At 41.9% G+C, this 20454-nt stretch overlaps 1 protein-coding gene across 1 annotated transcript in view; it reads right to left on the reverse strand.

Annotated features, from left to right (window-relative positions):
- Window positions 1–6063: 6063 nt before the first annotated feature.
- Window positions 6064–20454, reverse strand: part of BCL2 (BCL2 apoptosis regulator) — a 90952-nt gene continuing 76561 nt past the window's right edge. Inside the window, exon 2 of the mRNA XM_082303704.1 lies at window positions 6064–6212. Coding sequence (XP_082159830.1) covers window positions 6078–6212 — 135 coding nt within the window. The 3' untranslated portion in view covers window positions 6064–6077. The remainder of the gene's footprint in view (window positions 6213–20454) is intronic.

Genomic DNA, 20454 nt, shown 5'->3' on the forward strand with positions numbered 1-20454 from the left:
GTACTAAAGAACTGAGAGCCTGCTGCCACAGAGGGACTGCAGCGCAACTGCCAGCAGCGCAGCTCCTGTGGAGACTTACAGTGCTTGAAATCATCCGAGCATATTTTAAGGGAGCTTTCTGGGTTTGGCCCAGCAAAACTTGGTTTAAAGGTGCTCCTATCTAATTCTCAGATAGCCGAAACCTACCTTAGTTAACAGGTCTCACGTTCATTTTGTCTTTATCCAGACGTCTTCTGTTCCCCCCCATCTGTTTACTGTGCTTGGTCCCAGTGGTAAGGTAGGCACTTAATCATGGGTGCTAATCTGTAAGCTTTTTAGAAAAACTGGAGTCATCTGACCAGGCAGAAAGAGGAGAATCACTGAACTAATTTACCTGTTTTTGCTGAACTCGGTTTGCCTCCCTAGGGAAACTTAATCCCATCTTCCTTTGTTAGGTTTTAGCTAGGAAAAAAAGACAGTGCTGAGGCTACTACTTTCCTCCAAGTCCTTTTCTTCTTTTTTCAGTCTCACGGAACAATGAGGGGAAAATGGCCGTACTTGCAGAACCGCAAATTTGCTTACCTTCTGCCTTGCAAAGGATTTAGTAACCTTGCTCTCTGCTGGACAGTTTAAGCCCAGAGCCCAGAGGACAGAGTCTACGTTGCGCTCTGCTGCTGTTGCTGCTTCTTTCGGTTTCAGGCTGACTTCCTCCACCTTCTCTGTCTTCAGGGACACGGACAGAGGGGTAGATGTTTTACACGTGTCTGAGTTGTCCTTGAAAGGCATTAAACTACTAACTTCAGCCACTCACACCAAGTGCATCCATCACAGCACAGTGCACACGCAAGGCTGCAAAACCCAGGCAAGAAGCTGGGTAAATTCTTAGGGCAGTTAAATACTCATTACCTGAGCTCATTTAGCTATGTTCTACATAAGCTAAAGCCACAGAAGGTATGTGGGAACAACTGGGATTTGAGAGCCTGTTAATATGAACCTTTAAGAAGCAAAATACCTAAATACCTGCTGGAAACCAATCATAACAAACCTTCAGCAGTAACAAAAATGCTTCTTTTTCTCCCATTGAAACTTGCTAATATGCTTTTCCAGCTCCTTTCTGCAAGGACGAAAAGTAGTTTTAGCAAATAAATAGAAGAGGCTTGCTGCACTGTCCACGAGACATCAGATGTATGGGTGACACTGTCCGTGGGTCCCAAAGTGTATGGTACACCTGTGGGCGGTATTTCACACAGCAGCAGCTTATCAAACCCAGGTTATTGCATCTTGATGCACAGAGGCCTTTGAGGAAGGCTGGCAAATACTGGCCAATATTGACCAGAACATGTCAACAGGACTATCAAGAAGGAAACATTATGTTTTATGGGATTACACTCAAAATGTTTGAGTATTTTTTTTATCAGCAAATCCTAAACAATGCAAATGCAAAACAAGTAACTCACAGTGTGCTTTATTATTTTTTCACAATATTAACTAGACAGACATGAAAAGTTTAATGGCAGCATGTTCTTATAACATTTTAAAGACAAAGAACAACATAATCATATTAAATGACGATAAACTGACAAACTACATTACCATACATACATCATCCAAAGGTACTGGATAAATGATATCTGCTTATGTACATTTATGCTGGTGATAATTAAAATTCAAATATTCAGAAGAAAAAGAAAAATATGCTATTTAAATTATAAAAATATACAGTTTTTGTGTGGAATTCTTAATGCTGTATAACTTTTTGAAAAATATTTCACTGTGTGATGAAGCTGCATTAACTTAGTATAGGAGTGTGATTTAAACCAAATAGAGATTAAAGTAGCTCCTTTGTCTTCCTTGTATTTAGCCTTGTTTGAAAGAGAGATAGGAATGAAAAACAAAGCCGGGCTTTTGCAATGAGAAAGAATTTTTATACTCATAGATCAAAAGATGTTTAATTTTCATATAGTACTGAGCCATAAACTCATAATACAAATGAATGGTTTTGCTACCTTGTTTAATGAGAGAGAGAGAGAGGAAAAAAAAGATAGGCTTTAAACATGCTACTTCACTATACTTTTAATCGATAGGACTTCTAGGTTTGTGAAGTGGAGTGCAGGTGCACAGCTAAGCACAGTGTCATCCTTCAGGGTCAAAGCATGCAGTCCTTACGTAGAGCTGACTCCCACTGCCTCAGCTGGGGAGACTGCGTGCATTCAAGGACCGGGGGTACTGCGTCTGTATTCTTTGAACTGCATCCCCTTCATGTTTCTTTTGCACATCTGCTTTCAGAGAAACTTTTTTTTCATAATTGTTCCTTGTTAGTGCAACCCTACTCAGGCTGTGTAATCCCTAATCACAACAGAAAATCGATGAACTTTTATAGTGATTGGATAATTTTATAATAATTTACAAATAATTTTGTACTTGAAAAGTTTTAGTAATTGCAGTCATGAAGTGCACACATTTGTAGCTGGTTTTAGTTAAAAGTTATTTTCAGACCATCTTGGGTGAACTCCTGCATCATATGAAACTCGAGATTTTCTTACATACCAATGTCATTCTCCGTATCTTCCAGCCCCCTTCCTTATCTGTATATCCTCTGTTACCTCAACAGTCCCATTACTCCTTTGGTGGATCCAGTGCTTGTTCGATTAAGAAATGTCCTCTGTGGCAGCTCTGATTTCAGAATACTTAATTTTCAGGTTTTTTTTCTTGTTTTTCCATCTGTTCCTAAATTACTGATCTGTAACAGATCTTTGGTGATCTTACAGATTTTTTTTTTTTCAGAAGCAAAATATTTTCCTTTGTTATTTTCTGGAGTGAAAAACAATTAACAACAAATAAATTGAATACAGCAAAATCAAGTATTTCTCTTAAATTCCTACGGATTTCCTGTTTTGCAAAAGACTGCCTTCAGAATTAACAAAGTTTTATAGTGACGAATAATTGTGGGGTCTCTGTAATCTTTTACTCTGCCCTTACATCATCCTTTTTCAAGGGAAAGGATGAGAGATGAACAAATTCCAGGTAACAGTCATCTTTAACCAAGGAGATATTTCAGTGATCTCTCTGTTTCCCTCTACTTCTTGACCTCCTCCTTTGTTGTCCTCTGATCTTCCACACCTAACCAACTTCAGAAATGTCCCTCTTTTTTATTTTTTGCTTTTACACCTTGAATATGCTGGGAGTGGTCAGCTGTGTGTGCACACATAGTGAGAGAGGATGGATTTTCACTGAAGGATAGTCTGGGAGCATGGAAGTCTATACAGCATTTTGTGGGAAAAAAACTTATGTGAAAGTGTAATGAAGAACAGGAAAGACAGGAATTATTCCAAAAGAAATGCAGGAGTGAGAGGAGAGGATTTTATTAAAGAAGTTCAAGCTTTTATATACATTCAATGTTTCTAATATGTTTCTTAATAAATGTATTATCAACTATCATTATACTTAATGCAGCCACAATACTGTACTATTCTGCAGTCAGGATGGGAAAACTCCATTAGCTCCTTAATAAAATAAAATCATCAACAGTCATCATGACTCTTCTTTTTGCCTGGTATTAACTAATACACTGGGAAGTCCAGTGAGTAGACACAACAGAACACAAACTCCTCAGTATTTATTTAAATGTGTATCAGGCGTCTTCTTCATATTATTTCTAAAGCAGCTTTAAAAAACTTTTGCCATTGGAAGGTATTAAAAAATAAAACCCATTCAAATTATCCTGGTAGTATAGCAGCACTGGAATTGATAGTTACTCTTTTACTACTTTTGACAATGTAAACCTTTAATAAAATAAACAATATTGAAACAATTTGAGGTCTAATAGTTCATGAACTTTAATGGGCGTATGGGCACAAATTGAAATGGAGACTAGATTGTGAAATGAAACATTAGCTCAATACCAGCCAATTCCAGTTGTGAAATTGGCTGCAGACAAAGTCAGCTTGGAAGCTGAAAAAACCCGAAGTCCACACTCAATCCACGATATTCGTTGCTCCCATTTCAAATATTTTTCATAGGAACCCTACACGAGCATGCCCACTTCTGACAGAAGCACTCTGAAAACATTGCAGGTGCTTTTTGTTTGATGGTGGGATTTTTCGTTTTTCTTTAATCAAGCATAGTTCACATTTTTGTGTTTTTAGAAACATTTCCTTTCTATGTTTCTATAAAATTAAAAGTAATTTCAAATTTGAAATGTAAGCTCGTTCCGTCTTTGCTCATACAAACCGTAGGTGCCACGACTAAATAGCAGTAAAAATGCTGAGATGTACAACTCTTAAAAAAACAAACAAACAAAAAAGCAGCTTTGAAGACACAACATCAACTACAGCCTTAACATTGAACATATTACATTCCCAAGTTAATGGAGATATTTTGCATATAATGCCACAAAGTTATTAGACTGAAATCTTGAGGTTGAATCTACAGTTTATTCACTGTATGTTTTTCACCCTTAGAGCACTTATATATTGTACGGTACACTTTATCCGGAGCTTTGCAACCTTTTCTTTTTATGTCTGGATGTCCATTTACCCACAAATCCCAGATTTCAAAAGTTTCATAGAAAAAATAGGAGCGCTTGACCTAAACATTTGAAGCTGGACATTTCCATGCCTCGGAGCAGCCTGTGGGACACATTTCGGACTCTTCGGCTTCGTTGGGACTCCTGGCCCGCTCTGAGCACACGGAAGCCCCACTTCAAAATGCATTGACACATCTGGTTTCAGAACACAGGTCTGTTTATAAAACTGTATACTGAGTACTCTGCATTAATTTTACTTGAGTTGCATTTTGTAACATGAGCAGATGACTTCACCCCCCCCTTTTCCTCCACCCCATTTTCGCTAGAAACGACAGTAGGCACCTGTGCGATCGAGGTGTCAAAGAGTCTCTGTCCAGAGAGAGGTTTTGGAGTTTCTTCATCAGCTTTTCTTCTGTAGGCAGTCTTAGGAAATTATTAGCATGAAATAATTTTGAGGGCGAGGGGCAGGAGGATAAAGCTCACTTTCTTTTCCTGTTATGAAAATGAACTTGATTTTGGTGTCCAGTTTGATAAACAAGGATAGTCAGAGCTAATCTGTAACTCAGCTGAGGTCTGCTTCTTGCCAAATAAAATTCAGATCCTTTTCAACTTTCAGGGATTTAGAGACCGCATCTAATTGGTTTCAAACCCCTGGAGGAACTCAGTAAGTAAACAGGATTAGTTGCAGATATGAGCCCACTAAAGTGGGACGCAGGTCAGGTCGTCAGACTCCAGCTCTGCTCTGTCGAAGCAGGCACTTAAGGTCTCCTGATGTTTCTGTGTCAGTAGCCGCAAAAAACGTTTCACTGCTGAGACAATCATTGGAATGGCCATTTCCTGCAAGCCCCAAAGATTTAACTTCACACTTCTATTAAAAAAAAGTATTTGAGTTGACATGTATTAGGGTATTGTGATTATGACGTGATGGCACAACTGGTAACTTGAAAACGCATGTTTACAAGGCATAGGCAATCATATTTCCAACTGTTCTCCTGTAGGGATAGCCAGGTGTCCTTCAAGAAGTTGCCGTCTTGACTCCACATATGTACCATGTTGAATCGTTTACTCCATCAGTTCTTGCCAGCAGGACAGGGCGAGAACTTTGTTCACGCTCACCTTGTCTTTCAGATCCCTCCCAGCCATCCGGAAAATGCCAGGAAAATCAACACAATTACGCAGCCTTTAGCAGCTCAAGTAACTGCCCTCCTAAATGTAAGCAGGTAAGTCTGTGTCAGTATATTTGCTCTTCAGAGATAAAATAATCCAGCCAGCTGCATTAATTAAAAAAAGAACCTAAAAAACTTCGGGGCTCATTGAAGTTAGAATAACAACATGATGTGATGACAGATACAACTTGCAGAGTTTCTGAAAATAGCAGGTTAAAATGTAAATATCTTTTAATAAATAATTTTCCTGCAATGTAAAAATAAATGATATTTCCTTTGGCAGTAATAGCTGATTTAATCTTTAGCTGGGAAGTTGTTTTGCTCATAAAATATCATTGTGCTACAGAAAAAAAATATTATTTTGTTGTTTTGAAAGACTTTTGTAATCCACGATAAACTGGGTGACTCTACTTATGTCCGAGATAAGCGCCAAGAGTGATGCAAGCTCCCACCAGAACCAGACTCAGGATAGTCTTCAGAGAGATCCAGGAGAAATCGAACAAAGGCCTCATATTGTTGCCATACAACTCCACGAAGGCATCCTAGAAAGGGAAATAACAGAATATCAGAATTGCATTAGCTTTTTCAGAGAGGGAGGGCAACTTCTTCACGCTCAATGGTCATCCAGCAATCACGCCGGCACAAAAAACCCCCACAAACCTATTAAAATAGTGATTTCGGAGCTATGTTTTTGTGCAGTGCTTAGTGCAAAGTTCTGCCTGTTTCTTTACAAATATTGCTGTAATTGCTTACGGTTGTGACTTCTGCTTTAGGCATGCCCAGTCTACCAGAAAATATAGGAGCAGCATTTTTAAATATGAGCACCACCATTTTGGCTCCTGAATGTTGTATATACAAACATACACAAAGGAGGTAAATGGACCTTCATTCTCCAAACCTTTCATTTCCGCTGGACACGGGGCATCTATATGGCTGGTCAGCTTCGCTGAAAATAAGGCAGTATTTATTTGGTTCCCTTGGGATGGGTTCAGAAGCCTACGTGTAGTAGCCACAGATGTTTCTTCCATATGAACTGAAGCTGTTAGGGTTGTGTTACACCTTTGATGGTCTTTCACAGTTGTCACTAAAAGGGGTGACACCTTGGTCCTGTGCTCCTGCTAATCATGCCTTGGATATAGCAGCAGTCTGGCTGTAGGGTCTGTCGGGCCAACCAGCTGATCTGACAGCCCTGGCTAAAATAGAGCTGTCTTGCCATGGGATCATCTTGTCAGTCTGACTTGCCCTCCAGCCCACAGCCAAGGTAATCAACTAGAGGAAGAGGAGGGGAAGCATACAGTGATGCCATTTCTCATGGCTGCCCACAAGTCACCTGGCGTGAGGTGTAGGGGGAGTCCTCTCCCTCAGCCCAGCCCAAACCCCCCTGGGTTTCTCCTTGAAGCTGCAGTCCTCCGTGTATGGAGAGCTGTTTTGTAAAGCTGCTCTGGGAAAGTCTGGAGGTGCATGTAGGCACCAAATGGAAAGGCTGTTTAAGTAGCAGAGATAAAGTTTTTGTGGCTCATAAAGGCAGTGGGATTTGACTGGGCTAGTGATCAGATTGGTGATACTCTGCATGTAACGCCTTTCTTTCAGGCTGCAACTCCTAATAAACATGAAGCTTCAGAGCATTCCCGAGAGACAGATAAATCATACCGTATGGCATGAAAGCAGTAAATAGCAAAGCTGAATGACTTTAAAAATGTGACAAAACTGATAGCATCATTTAGGGCAACTCTTTTACCGGGCAGCCAACTGAGGTCTGCTCCAAAACTACTGAGATAAATGGGTGAAATAGCTACCTAACGTGGGGGTTTCCATCTCTACCTTTATTTCTCTAGACTTCCCATTTATGGTAGAACTTAACTTTCTCTATTTATGTTATAGTGCCTTTAGCTGTTTTGTAATGTTACTGTGCTAGGAGGTAACCTGCTTTCTAAAAATGCATATATGTTATGGTTTACAGCAGGAATTAAGGAGAGAAAGGTCTCCATTATTAATATAAACCTTCCAGCCAAGTTAGTTTTCTGTAAATTATGTAGTTAAATTATCCTCCATCATTAGCCATCTCTAGTTATTGTCAGAATAAGAGTGTCTATGGTTTTACCACGAGAGGGCGTGTAAGGTTTTTTAATGTTTTGCCATTTTGACTCCTGTTCACTAGACACTGAGTGAGATTCAAATAAATAATAAGTATTTACTTCCAAAATATGTTATTACATTAAGTAATATTGGTGCATGTTGTAGGTAAGAGTGGGTGTCAGTAGGTAAGAGCTGGTAACAGAATAGCTATAGGCTTTGGCCAACAGATTGACCTGAAAATATGTCTGCCTCCTGCTATTTCTCAATGCTTGTTCCGCCAGGAAATCATTTCAAACTTGGGTTTCTGAAGGTATATTCTTAAGTGAAAGCAGCTTAACCTTTGGGGGGAATGTTTTAATGCAAACTCTTCATTCCGGAGAAAATTTGGCAACTTTTGCTTAGCTGCCTGATTTTTGAAATAGACGTTTGCAAACTCTGGCCTTAATATTTTGCTGTGCTGTTGCAGAGCTCAAAAAGCACACTCAGTTTGCTGTGCAGCTCTTTGGAAAGCTGCTTTTATTTCTCCTTAAGGCTATGAAGTAACACAATATCCTAAAATGTTACAGACTGGGCTAAATCCTGTTGTCGCCAGTGCAGACTCACTGACTTCCATGGGAGCTTTGTCTGTATAGGGAGTTCAAGATCAGGCCTTATAAAAATACAAGGGTAAAGTTCAACACTTGGTGATATTATTATGGGTGCAAAAGAGAGGAAATGAAAAAAAAAAACCAAACATGGAAATGCAAGTCATGTGAAAACATTTTAACGTTAAGATTTCCATGGTTTCTTTCTGTGGGGAAGGTCTCACTTCTGTATATTCTTGACAGCCGATGCATACACAGTATCAGTATCAAAATGAGCATATTTTGTGCCTCCCTTCTATCCCAGTTTAGGAACATTCCTCCCAGTTTGTCTGGGAGACCATTTCTAATGATTTGGTAGAGCTCCTGGTATTAGGTATGAAGATGGATGGAGAGTTACAGTAAAACTTTTAGACAAGGCAAAAGTATGGCATAACCTATGGCTCAAAAGAGGAATGTTAACAAAAAATGTGCAGCATGCAGTACTTTTTCGTCCGAGATTATTACAACAATAACATGAACCCAACCTAATGGTGTCTGCACTATATATTACAAGTAGCTCTTTATGATCGTTCCCCCCTCCCCTTCTCAAACATCTTGATTAGGCCTATTTCCGAAGCTTGTTTGAACAGCCTGTCACTATTTGTTTAAGTTTCAAACCTGTTTTAAATAAACACATGTCCATTTTATGTACTAAAACAAGGGGTGGGGGAGGGAAGTATGACCCATTGCTGAAAACTATTTTAGCACAAAGAGAACCCTAAACAGAATCTCAACTGTTCCATAAGGTTTGTCTCTTTCTGTAAACCCACGTATTTGTCACTGGATTTTTGTCGCCTAAACGGGTCTGTTTAAAATAAGAGAATCTCTGCTAAAATAAGATGGAAAATGGCTTGAAACACTTGATGTCCTCTGAAAAGCACTCTTTATAATGAAAGCAAGGGTCCCGTTGGCAAATAGACTGAGGCAAGTTCTGGCTTGGTCAACCTTTCTGGAAGTCTGACACAATTGGAAAGAAAATGGTTGCAGGCCTTGCTTTTAAGACCTAGCTATTCAAAATTTAATAGAAAGTTATATCAGGGCAGTTAAAAATTACATGGAAAAGAACTCTTCATTCAGCTCTGTAAGTTTTTAAAAAGTAATTTCTTAAGAAGCTTTTATTAAGTCAAATCAGTCCATTGCTGGCTTACTATGCAACTTTACGTTGACTGTTTCTGTGAAGCAAGAAAGGTGGAGGTGGGGAAGAGAAAGATGCTCTGCCTAAGCTCCTCTTAGCACCAAAGCGCCCGAGATGCCTGCCTCACCGACCTGGGCTTGATTGGCAGGCCAGGAAGATTGCCCCGAGGGCAGCCCTCGCTGCCCCCTTGCCTGCTGAACTATATGCAGGGAGGACATGGCGTGTTCCTGGCCGGAGTTCCTGGGATTTGCAGGGAGCCCAGGGCAAAAGTGGAGTTTGTCACCCTTGGAGGATTAGGAGGCGTAATAGTGCACTGAGTCAGGGCAGTCTCAAAACAACGCATCCAGATCACAATACCCCGCTCTTCCGCTGGCCCAAATTCGGCTGCTCTGATCCAAGAAACAAATGTCATCTTTAATTACACAGGCATTCTTTGCTTGCGCATTGAGCCAACGTTGTTCAGTCTCGGCCCTTTTGCAACTCAGCCTTCACCCCTGCTTGAGAGGCAAGGCATAGCTTCTCGGCCGCAGAGAAGTACATACTTCCCATAGGCTGAGCCCGGCGAAGCATTACGGATCGGACTGCTCCTTACCAAAAATACGGAGGGAGAAGGCAGTTTCAGCCTGGCATTTCTGACTGAGAGGGCGGTGGGGAGAGCAAACACGAGGAAGTAAAGGCTTCCTTTTTCTACCTGAATCAAACAGCTGGTGAGGAAGTGACTTTATTTCCCTCGTTATCATTGGGTTGACAGGATATCCTCTTGAGCCACATTGTATTGAATGAAGAGCCGGTGAGACTTCCATTTTACTGAACGGGAATTGCCTTGCGGCTATTTTACGCTGCCCTCTCCGTGACTCCAAAACAAACAAACACACACACACTAGCTCCTGGCTTTTGAAGAAACCTGCACAGGTCTGAACAGGGCGGCTTTGCCACCTGGTACAGGGCAGGAGAAGGAATGGCACAAGCTCCGATGCCAAGGTTTAGCAGCTGAATGACTTTTCCCTCACCCCTGCCTTCATACAAATGACATAAATTTCTCATAAAAGCGTTCGTTCCCGAATGCTAACTCATTTGAGAAAGAGTTTGGGGAGGGAGGGAGCGGAGAGAGCTGGTTAAGTCATCCCATGTTTTCTATGCAGTGAAACCTCATTAAAATGTCATCTTGAAGCTAACGAGAGTTCTTGGAACACAAAAAATAGACAAATCTGTAGCTATTCTTCTCCCAAAGAGTTTACGGGTCTTTTATGCAAGCCCAAGTCATGAGTACATGCAAATAAGGACAGCTCAGACCTTGACTGTGTTGTGCTGAGGTGTGGTGTTTCGTGAGGTCGGTATCTTTAGAGAGACCGGTATCTTTTTACGCCTGGGAGTGCTGACATGCTGGCAGTCCAGCCAGGTGCACGTTATCGAATTATAATGGGAAGGAAAAGAAGGTGTCACCATGCAAGCCCTGCTGATCATGGGCGGGGAACCTGCCTGAGGAGTGGCTTCGGCACATGCACCCTGATCAAATCCCCATCCAGATTTCTGCCCCCCCCCCCCCGGGTCTATTCTGAATTCTCTGTTTCCACAATGCCCAATATAGTCTTAGGTCTGCAGCTGATGTGTTAGTTGCTGGCTGCATAACCCTTTTGTTTCTCCAGTGATACCTGAGGTTTCTGACTTTGGACAAAACTGGTGCTCATCACAGTGGTCTTGCCTAACTTCTGTGTTCCTTGTCCTTGCTATCTGCTTGTATAAATTCTTGCATCGGTGAGCCTGTGATCTTGTGGGCATATCTTGCAGGTCCTAGTCTTGCCAGGCTCTCACTGAAGTCTGTGTGAATTGAAATCAGTGGAAATATTATTTGCATAAGGCTGACTAAACATGGCACTCAGATGGAGACATCTAAGGAGCAGGGACTAATCGTGGTTAGGTTTGTTCATGAAAACTGATGCATATGCTTAGAAATATATAAATGTGACTTGTTATAATAACGGGCATGACTATTTCTCTTGTCCACGCTCCCAGAAAGTGACCCTGCTGGCAGGCAGATTTCCTTCAGACCTCTGCGAGATGAAGGACAAACCCAGGCTTTGAGGAATGGTCAAGCCATCTCTTTAAACACAGAATTTGTAAGGCATTGATCATTCAGCTTGCATGGAAATCCATGCCATGTTCAGACTAGGCTGCATTCCTGTTAAACCAAGTCAGCATGAGAAATGTTTCAGTAATTTAGTCTTGGCATCTCTACTTAATTCAGTTAGACGTGGCTCTGCAATATGCAAAAGCCCAGACCTAGGGGAGGCTGCCTTGTTCTCTTATTCCTGGAAAGGCCCACACTAAAATGAGGTATTTCTGGCATCAGCGTAACAGCTGTAATGTCACTACAGCAGCTAGCTGGTGGTATTTAATGGGTGCCACTTCTGAGGGAGCAATATTAGCATTAATGAGAGAAAGAAGGCAAGGCGGCCTTCTAGGCAAAATCCTCGATGTTCAAACAACATGGTCAAAGCTGTTCTACTTGATCCTTCACAATTTTCTTTTCATATCTTTTGTGGGTTGATAATTCTATTCAACTAATTTGCTGTTTATTTGCATCAATATTTAGCAGTCTTAGTTTTATTTTCCAAAGGTACCCTACTTAGGTAGAGTGCTAGAAGGTGTGTGTAACTCGTACCTAGAAACCAAATGTGTCCCTGCGCATATTTTCATGAATCTCAGTTGCAGCGAGAACCGTTCAGTTTTAGGCCACCTTCTTCTCCTTCTACTCAAATTTATTGAACCCCATTCTAGAGAGTTTACATTCACATACGACAGTAAACTTACTAAACTCTCATTTATGGATTTGTGGATCACTTTGGAGGAGAGAACAAGTGTCACAGAGTTGCTGTGGGGACTTGTCTCATCCCGTAACATCGCTCTTTCTTACACCTGCATCCTCTGAAAAGAAGCTAGATGCATTAGGACTCCTGTCAAATCTTCCGAATGACTTTAAAATGAAAATAATGACAAAATGGGTCTGAATGACAATGCAGGCCTGTTTCTCTCAAAATCTTGTCTAAACTCTCCGTCCTGCTCGTAACTGACTTTCAATATGAGTGCCCTTACACTGGAAATAGCCTACCTAATTTCAAAAGCCCAAATCTGAAGATTTGGCTGCAGCGGGTACATTGGTAGTAGAGGGAAATGTGAACACATCCCCCGTTACCTTCCCTGCCTGCTCCAGCTGCCCGTGCGACTCTTGGGCTGCCGCGAAAGAGTTAAATCACGTAACCGCCTGAGAAATGGGAACCGAAAGTAGCTGCTTGTAGAAATGTTCAAAGTGCTGTGGCACAGCATTTGTCATCAAGACCATGGAGGGTTTTATTTAATAAGCATGTCCAGCTGTGCCGGGCTCAAGGCACAGGTATTAGCGGAGGTAGAGAGGGGAAAGCAAGACAGCAAGGCTGTCAGTCTGGTGAGGAGAGCCTGGCTCGGGGTGGCCTCGGCCAGAAAAGGCAGAGCACATGTGTGAACGAGAGGGCTGGAATCGAACCAGCCTGAGCAGGTTGTCCCATCAGCTGAACCACGAGGGACCGGTCATGCATTTTTCTGCTTCTTGTTTTAACATCCCTCAGGGAAACACTCCATCCCGTGTTTGTTGTCTCAACACTCAGTTCTGACCCAAGTCCCTTTGGCTTGACTGACTCGCGCTCGCCATTGAGCAAGAGTAACGCAGAGCTGGAGCGGCGGCCTTGGCGCTTCTTGGTGCTCCCGCAGCAACAGGTCATGCAGAGCCACCGGCACCTTCTGCAGAAGTGCCACCCGTTCCTCACGTGACTTGAAGCAGGCTCTTGGTTTTTCTAAATCTTGTGACTGATTTACAGGGCCAATGAGACAACACAGCTAACATTATGATAAAATGACCTCAGGATAAATCTGCAATTTAATGAGTAAGTGCAAAAAAAGCTTATGCTGTAGACTTCAATGGACAGTTACACTTCTACCAACAGCCACCTGGAAAATACGAATTTGCGCATGTGTTTTCTTTGGCAGCCTACACCTCATTAGCAGCCCAAACCATTTCTGCTCACCTATAAAAGCCTTATTTGAGGCAGAGAGGAGGCAGCATTTTTTGGTCATTGCTTTCTCTTGCCATTTCCTAAGTCAGGCCTTGGGTGCTGTACTCCACCGGGTACTGTGTGTCAGCATTAGCTGTAGGGGAGGCAGACATGTCCTGGCAGTCAGGCAGCCTGATGGAGCAAGCTGCAAGTACCTCCCTTCCAACACAGTGCATGTAAGAGTGGAGGCCTCTCGGTGGCTTGCTCCATGTTTTCATCATTTCACAGCTAAGTGATAATGGGAAATGAAAATCAGGGGAAGTTTCTGGTCTGCATCTGCTTGGAAGAGATGATTGTTTTTGGTTTGGGTGCCTCCCCTCCACTCCTCCTTCTTGTCCTTTCTGTCCTGCTCACCACTTGCACAGAAACACAAGACCTGGGAGACAAACGGAGGGTGAAGGGGCAGGGAAAGGAATAAGGAGAGTCTGCGTAGACTGAGGCAAGTGGGAATTTAGACAAAACGAACTGTCTAAATAGGACAGGTTAAAACTGCCTGTTGCCACAGTGAGCTGAATCCTACTTTTAAGCCAAGATAGCTTTATGAGTTGCCTTGCCTTACGCGGGGCTCATAGGTTAGGGTTGGCTGGTAAATCTTGAATTTTTGGGTTCATCCAGAAAATCCTTTGGCAAATGTTATCAGGTAAGAGCTAACAGGGACCATATGAAAAAACAAGGAAGAGTCAGAATGTAAGAATACAATTCACAAACAGACTGAAGGACTTTGTTTTGTTATTCAAAACAGCTCAAATTCATTTGCATACACAGTTGTAATCCATTAACTATGACCATTAGATTTATTCAAATGTCAGCACGCAAAACCAAAATATGAAGACTTAATAAAATGCAAACCACCTCTTCCCCTCCACCTCCAAAACCAACACCAAAACACACAACAGGCATCCTACAGGAGAAGTGAGATCTTCTCCCATCCAAAAGCAAGCACCACTGGGACGTCCGAAAGCGACACACCTCCTACCCATATGTATACTTTTAATTCCTCTGTAAAAGGAAATAATGTCTTGCTGATACAAGAAAGGGCACAAATTCGGTGTGTTTCCTTTTAGCAGGAAGCTTTAAAACTGAAAAATGTTAGAGACTAGTAATCCCTCGATGGAGACATGGCTTATACCACCTACAGGAGTCTGCCAGCATGGTTAAAGTACCTCCCAAACAATGTGAGTTATACTGGCAAAAGGACTCCTCTATTTGGTGTAAGTCTACGTAAGTCTACATAGTGGGGAAGGGAATCATGCCAAAATAGTTATCTCTGTAGGCTAGGGATGTGATTTTTTCCCCATGAGATAGTTATGCTGGCCAGACTTTGTCATGTAGACCCTAGGAACTTTTATTTGCAAAATAAGACTGTAATTTATTTTAACCAGATGTTCAGCACTGATCTGTGGCTCTGCATTCACAGTGCACTCCAAGTAATTTTTACTGTGAAAGACATATACCTTGGACACCGGTAAGATTTTAAAAACATAACACTGAAACTTTAAGTCTGTGGTGGGCTTTTCTTTCCTTTTGGTGGTGATGGGTAGCTCCCAGTGAAGTAAACTCGTGTCCTGGGTATTGAGTTTTGCTCCTATCAATCAGATCTCCTACGGGTCTTGTAAGGCAGAAGTCTCAGCTCTCCCAGGTATCAGACATTCACATCAATTTCTGGAGCAAGTCATGCAGTTCCTTACAACCTAATGGTTGCTGGGAGCATAGGGTGAGAGCTGAAGTGACCTGGAATCTCTCATTTTTTGGTAAAGAGCAGGAGGTATGAGTGCCAGTCCTCTGAAAAAAACAGATCCCTCTTTGTTTTCTTTCATTCCTGATGTTCTTGAGAGGAGGCAGTGGCTGGTTCTGCTACAGGACAATGATCATCAGAGTGGTCACATAGCTGTCACTGGAGCCTGAAGTACCTACCACTATCAACAACTTACACATACACATCCTTGGGAACAGCTGAAATACAGCTTAGCCTGCATTCCTATGGCCAGTCATTCAAAACAGAAACTAAGGGATTTGGTTAACTGCTGGTTGTTTGTTTTTTTTTTTTTTCATAAGCCTGCATGTCCTTGCAGATCATTCACAAAGGGCTGAGCATTTATATTTCCTGTTGACATCCTTTGAAAGGGAGAATGCCAGTGGAAATTGGATCTTTTAATGAACAATTTCTGTGGACAGCAAGTCAGATGAAAATTCATGAAGGATTTAAATCTATCATTGTGACCTTGAACTAACAGCACAAGGAAGGAGAAGGCCGTTAACTTAGGCAGGAAAGACTGGTAATTACTTCATGTGTTGGTGTTTCCAAGTGAGTAGAAATTTCATGCAAAATTTCAGATACTCAAAGGAAAGAATAAAAAACAAAATCGGGAATATCAGCCAAGAAAAAATAAATGCATTACCTATGAAATCAGTGCTTGAAAGCTTTCCCACTTTCTAAAATAAATAAGACCCCACAGAACGGAAACCGCAGATCAAAATTGATATAAGATCCTAAACTTTATAATTTACTGTTTTAAATACTTCTAAGTGCAGGTGGGTTCACACGACAGAGTGCAGTTCTATGGAGAGGAGTAGAGAGCTGACCTTGCACTGAACAAACCAACGCAGGGGCAAGTATAGGGGTGCAAGCGCTATAGGTATATTAGGGTAGTGCTCCAGGTGGGCTAACCCTGCTGTGAAACTACTGCAACTGCTGTTTAGGGGCAGCTCAAGTATCCCTGTGCAGTGCTGTGCTGTGTTGTGTAGACATGCCCTGAGGCACTACCGGAGAAAAAAATGATGGATCCTGCTGTGCACAGAGAGTCTTACGGCAATGCCTTCCCTGTACAGCAACGTGCGCAGTGACTCTTGCGCCAGCAGCTGCTGCTGAAAGGCCAGTCTCTCTTGCCCAGTCACTTCAAAGTAGCCTCAGGAATTTCATTAAAGCATTAATCTGCAATTAAAGAGCTGCCCTTGCTGAAGAGCCAGAGGAAGTGATTACAGGAGCTGAGGGATTCACGTGTGGTAGAAGGAGGGGGACTAGATCTGGAAGCAGGTACAGCAATCATCTAGAGGATGACCACAAATAACTCCTGTGTGCAACCACCTCCTGCGTCTGTCTCTCTTCAGGTGATGACCTGTGCCCACCTTGATGCTATTTTCATTGGAGTTCTGCCATTACTGTCAACATGCTGTTTCTCCCCCAGATCTTCCATCAGCAATGTCTGCTGCTCCTACCCCTGAGCTTTGCATCGACAGGGGCTTCCTGCCAGAGGGGTAACTCTCAGCTGGCAATTCATGGCTGGAATCTAATATATAAGTGACATAAGCCACCCAGGAGCTGCCTTCAGAACCTCCTATAATTAACTGTTGCTGCTATAAGTTTAGACAAACCCAGGAAATCACATGCAAAATTCTGTATGATTTGCTATCTAATCTTCTTCTATCTAGGTTCTTATACCACACACATTGCTGCAGTATCTGAGCATCTCGGTGCCTGGATGCAATTCAGTTAAACCCTTTTCAAGCTAGCAGTCTAAGCTGCAGTCCTGACACTTCTCCTACACACAGCCAACTGTTTTGCTATGAGCAAACTGTGAAGAAGCTTCTTCAAAGGCTCCCTGAACGTACCAGTTTCTCTTGTCTTTCTTTCCCAGATAATGTAAGGTTGGGAAACTTGCCAAGCATCACGCTAAACCAAAAGAGATGTTCAAATTGCAGCGAGTAGAGGAGCCAAGGGAGCCCAGTCTGCCAGAATGTTATTGTATGTATTGTTCTCAAGAAGCTCACGGCATTAAGACTTCATTTTGTTGTGTGCCTGTCTGTCTGTCTGTCTAGGAGATGCTCCACTGGAGGCCAGAAAGTCATTGCTTCCTCAATATTAAATACAAGTGTCTCTCTAGTGCCAACTAGAAACCATTTGTTAGCTTCAAACTTTCAAGTCAGTTTTCTTTCTTTTTCTTTTAAGATTGGAGGCGTTTGATCCTGTGGTTGCTATTGCTTGAAACAGAACTTGTGCTTTCAAAAGGATTTTAGATATACCCTTTTCTGATGACCGTACAATCGAAGCAAGAATGCAGAAAGGGACCAGCAGTCAAAAAGGTGATGAAAAGAAGCTGTATTATTTCTGGATGAGAAATACTAGATACGGGTTTGATTGATTTAAGCCCAAGTAAGGGAAGAGAAAAGTTCAGAACTTATCTCCACTTTAACAGTAAAGAAGGAATCCTCCCCCCAGGAGGAACCATTTACACTGATATCAAAGCGTATTCTGACTCATTAACTGAAATATGTTGTGCTGGTGGAAGACAGTTATATCAGCAAGATTTTGTCTACACAAGGGTTTGCACCAGTACAATTTATGTCCATAAAAAAGTCAGATGCATAACCAACATGGGCTTACAGTAGAGTGCAAAGCAGGCATGAAACATGGGGGAAAATTTGCAGGCCAGTGTTTTGGGCTATGATGTGTTTGATTTTTACAAATTTGTGTTTTAAAAGTTCCTGTATGTCTATAATGAGAGCAGTTAAAATAAGAAAAAAAACAATCTAGAGCAACACAAGCATCAAGAAACTAAAAGAAAACCAAACCCCCTTCCTTCTTTTGGCTATTTATTCCCACAGCTTTAGCCATAGAGTTGGTGGGGAGGAGGGGAAGAAGATGAACTGAGCCTGTGATCATGGCATTAAGTTGATTTGACTATTAGAAAACTTTAATTTAAATGTTCCCCACGGGGTTTCTGGTGTTTATTTCCTTATTTACTTCTTGAGCCTATTTAATACTTTGACCTGAAGGAAGAAGACTTTGCACAAGCAAGAGGATTAAAGGTTCAAATTAGTTAAAGATGAAACAAATCTATTGATTCATTAAAGCCCTGTGTTCTCAGTGTCACCAGTGATACTATCATATATTAAACTGTTAATATGCTTGAAGGGCAGAAGAAAAGACATTTTCAGCATAGGTTACAGATGGCTTTTGATTGGAAAAAATACACTGCTCTTTTGCATCCTTTTTGCCTAATGTTTTCTGTCCCATCCAAATGGCCTTCCTCTGTATGTGACAGCCATAGGCAGGTTAGTGAGTCTTTTCTCCTGCCTGCCTGACCCTGTACATTCATTTTAGTCTAATTTTGTCATCTTGTCTGCTCCCAAATTGTACCTCTTAACTTGCACCCCCTTCATTCCTTGGTGGTTTTTTTGCATGCTTTGTTCACATACTCGCTTTCCTTCTCACGTGTGTTTCTTCAGCTGCTCCTTTTGTGATTCCTTCTTTCTGTGGCTGTGTAACCTTCCTTCATTCATTACCTCTGTTTTCACTATTCATTTTCACGCATCCAGTACTACCTTGCATAGCTTCCGCAAAGCATTTGTGCATACACAAGTACACAACCTTTTCTTGCCGCTATATTGCTTATTTCTGTCTATAGAGTTGAAGTTAGCAGAGACAAATACATGATTGTCATCGTGCCAGTTAATCGTGCTTGAGCTGTGGTCCCAGCAGGTTTTAACTGCAGCTGGCTGTCACAATGCTGAGTGCAGCCTAGGTGGATGTAATTGCCAAGTCACCGTGGGCATTGCGCCAAGGGGACTCTTCAAGGTTGTGTTGCAACGCAGTGGTAGCTCGCAGTGAAGACTAGCCCTGCCTCGTACTCAGTGAGACTCCAATACCTGGTTTGTGTCTCAAATAAACCTACGTTGAGGTGGGGTTCCTCTAGAAGCAAGCAGGGTTGGGTAGGGGTGTTTGAAACAAGGCTTGGTACAAACACTGGTTGTGTCTGCTTTGCTGTGAAGCCAACATAAAACCGTGCTTGGAAAGCAGGAATACCTGGGCACTGTATGGATGTAGTTCAGCCCTGCTCAGTGAATCCTAATATGTGGAAGGCGCAGCGTGTCTGTGTGTTTTATCAAGAAGCTGGTAGCCGCTGAGCCATACGAGAAGCACTCTGAAGGCTTTCACACTCCTGGGAGGAGGAGCAGCTCATAAAGCTGTGTTTAGTACTTCTCTTCTGGCCAATTTTTAAGGGAAGATTTAGGAGGAGAAAGCTGAAGTTGCTCTTTGTAGAATTTCTTAGATACTGAAATACGTACTTATGTCACAGTTTTTAAAGAAAACAAAACAGCATCACCTCGAAGAGATGAAAGGTATGATCCATGAACATAGGAGCCGCTGTACTGAATTAGCCTTGTGGTCCGCCTAGACGTTAAGACTTAGTGAGTCAGCTACAATCAGCTTGGGATTAATACCGGAGTTAAGACTAGTTTCTTCCTTTTGTGTGTCACTTGTCCAAGCTGCTGTTGCTTCAGGTGTCAAGAAATCTCTCTTCTAATCTGTATGCCTCCTGATCTATTTGGCCAAGCATAGGGGAGTAGCCAAAGTCCCTATTACTACAATTTTCTTAGTAGTTCTTTTGAGTTCAACATTGCTCACTCCGTTTCCTTTTCTTAAGCTGGATATTAGCAACAAAGACCTGCTAATGTCCTTACTTTCCAAAAGTTGTTAAAATGCTTTGGGATTTCTAGGTTAGCATTTATGTATTTGTCTTCAGAGATTCAGTTGCATAGTCCTTCCCACTTAAAGTTCAGCTAAATAATGTTCAAGTTATCCTTCTGTACAGCGGTATCTCCTCTGCCTCTGTGGCCCAGTCTTTCTTTCCTGAACAGTTTGTAGGTAGATCATGATGTTGTTCCACTACATTTCCCTACCGCCCATTATTATTGAAATCATTCTCCACGGCAAAATACTCCAATTGTTGCGTTTAAGCTTGTTACATTTGTCTGAATACTTATGCTTATTCAACTCCTTTTTCTGATACCTTCCCAGTTTTACTGAATTCCCTTTTATGCATTTACCAAAATTACGACTCTCCGATGGTTGTAATTGGCATGG

This window comes from Platalea leucorodia, assembly GCF_965183815.1.
Source record: "Platalea leucorodia genome assembly, chromosome: 1".
NCBI lineage: Eukaryota > Metazoa > Chordata > Aves > Pelecaniformes > Threskiornithidae > Platalea > Platalea leucorodia.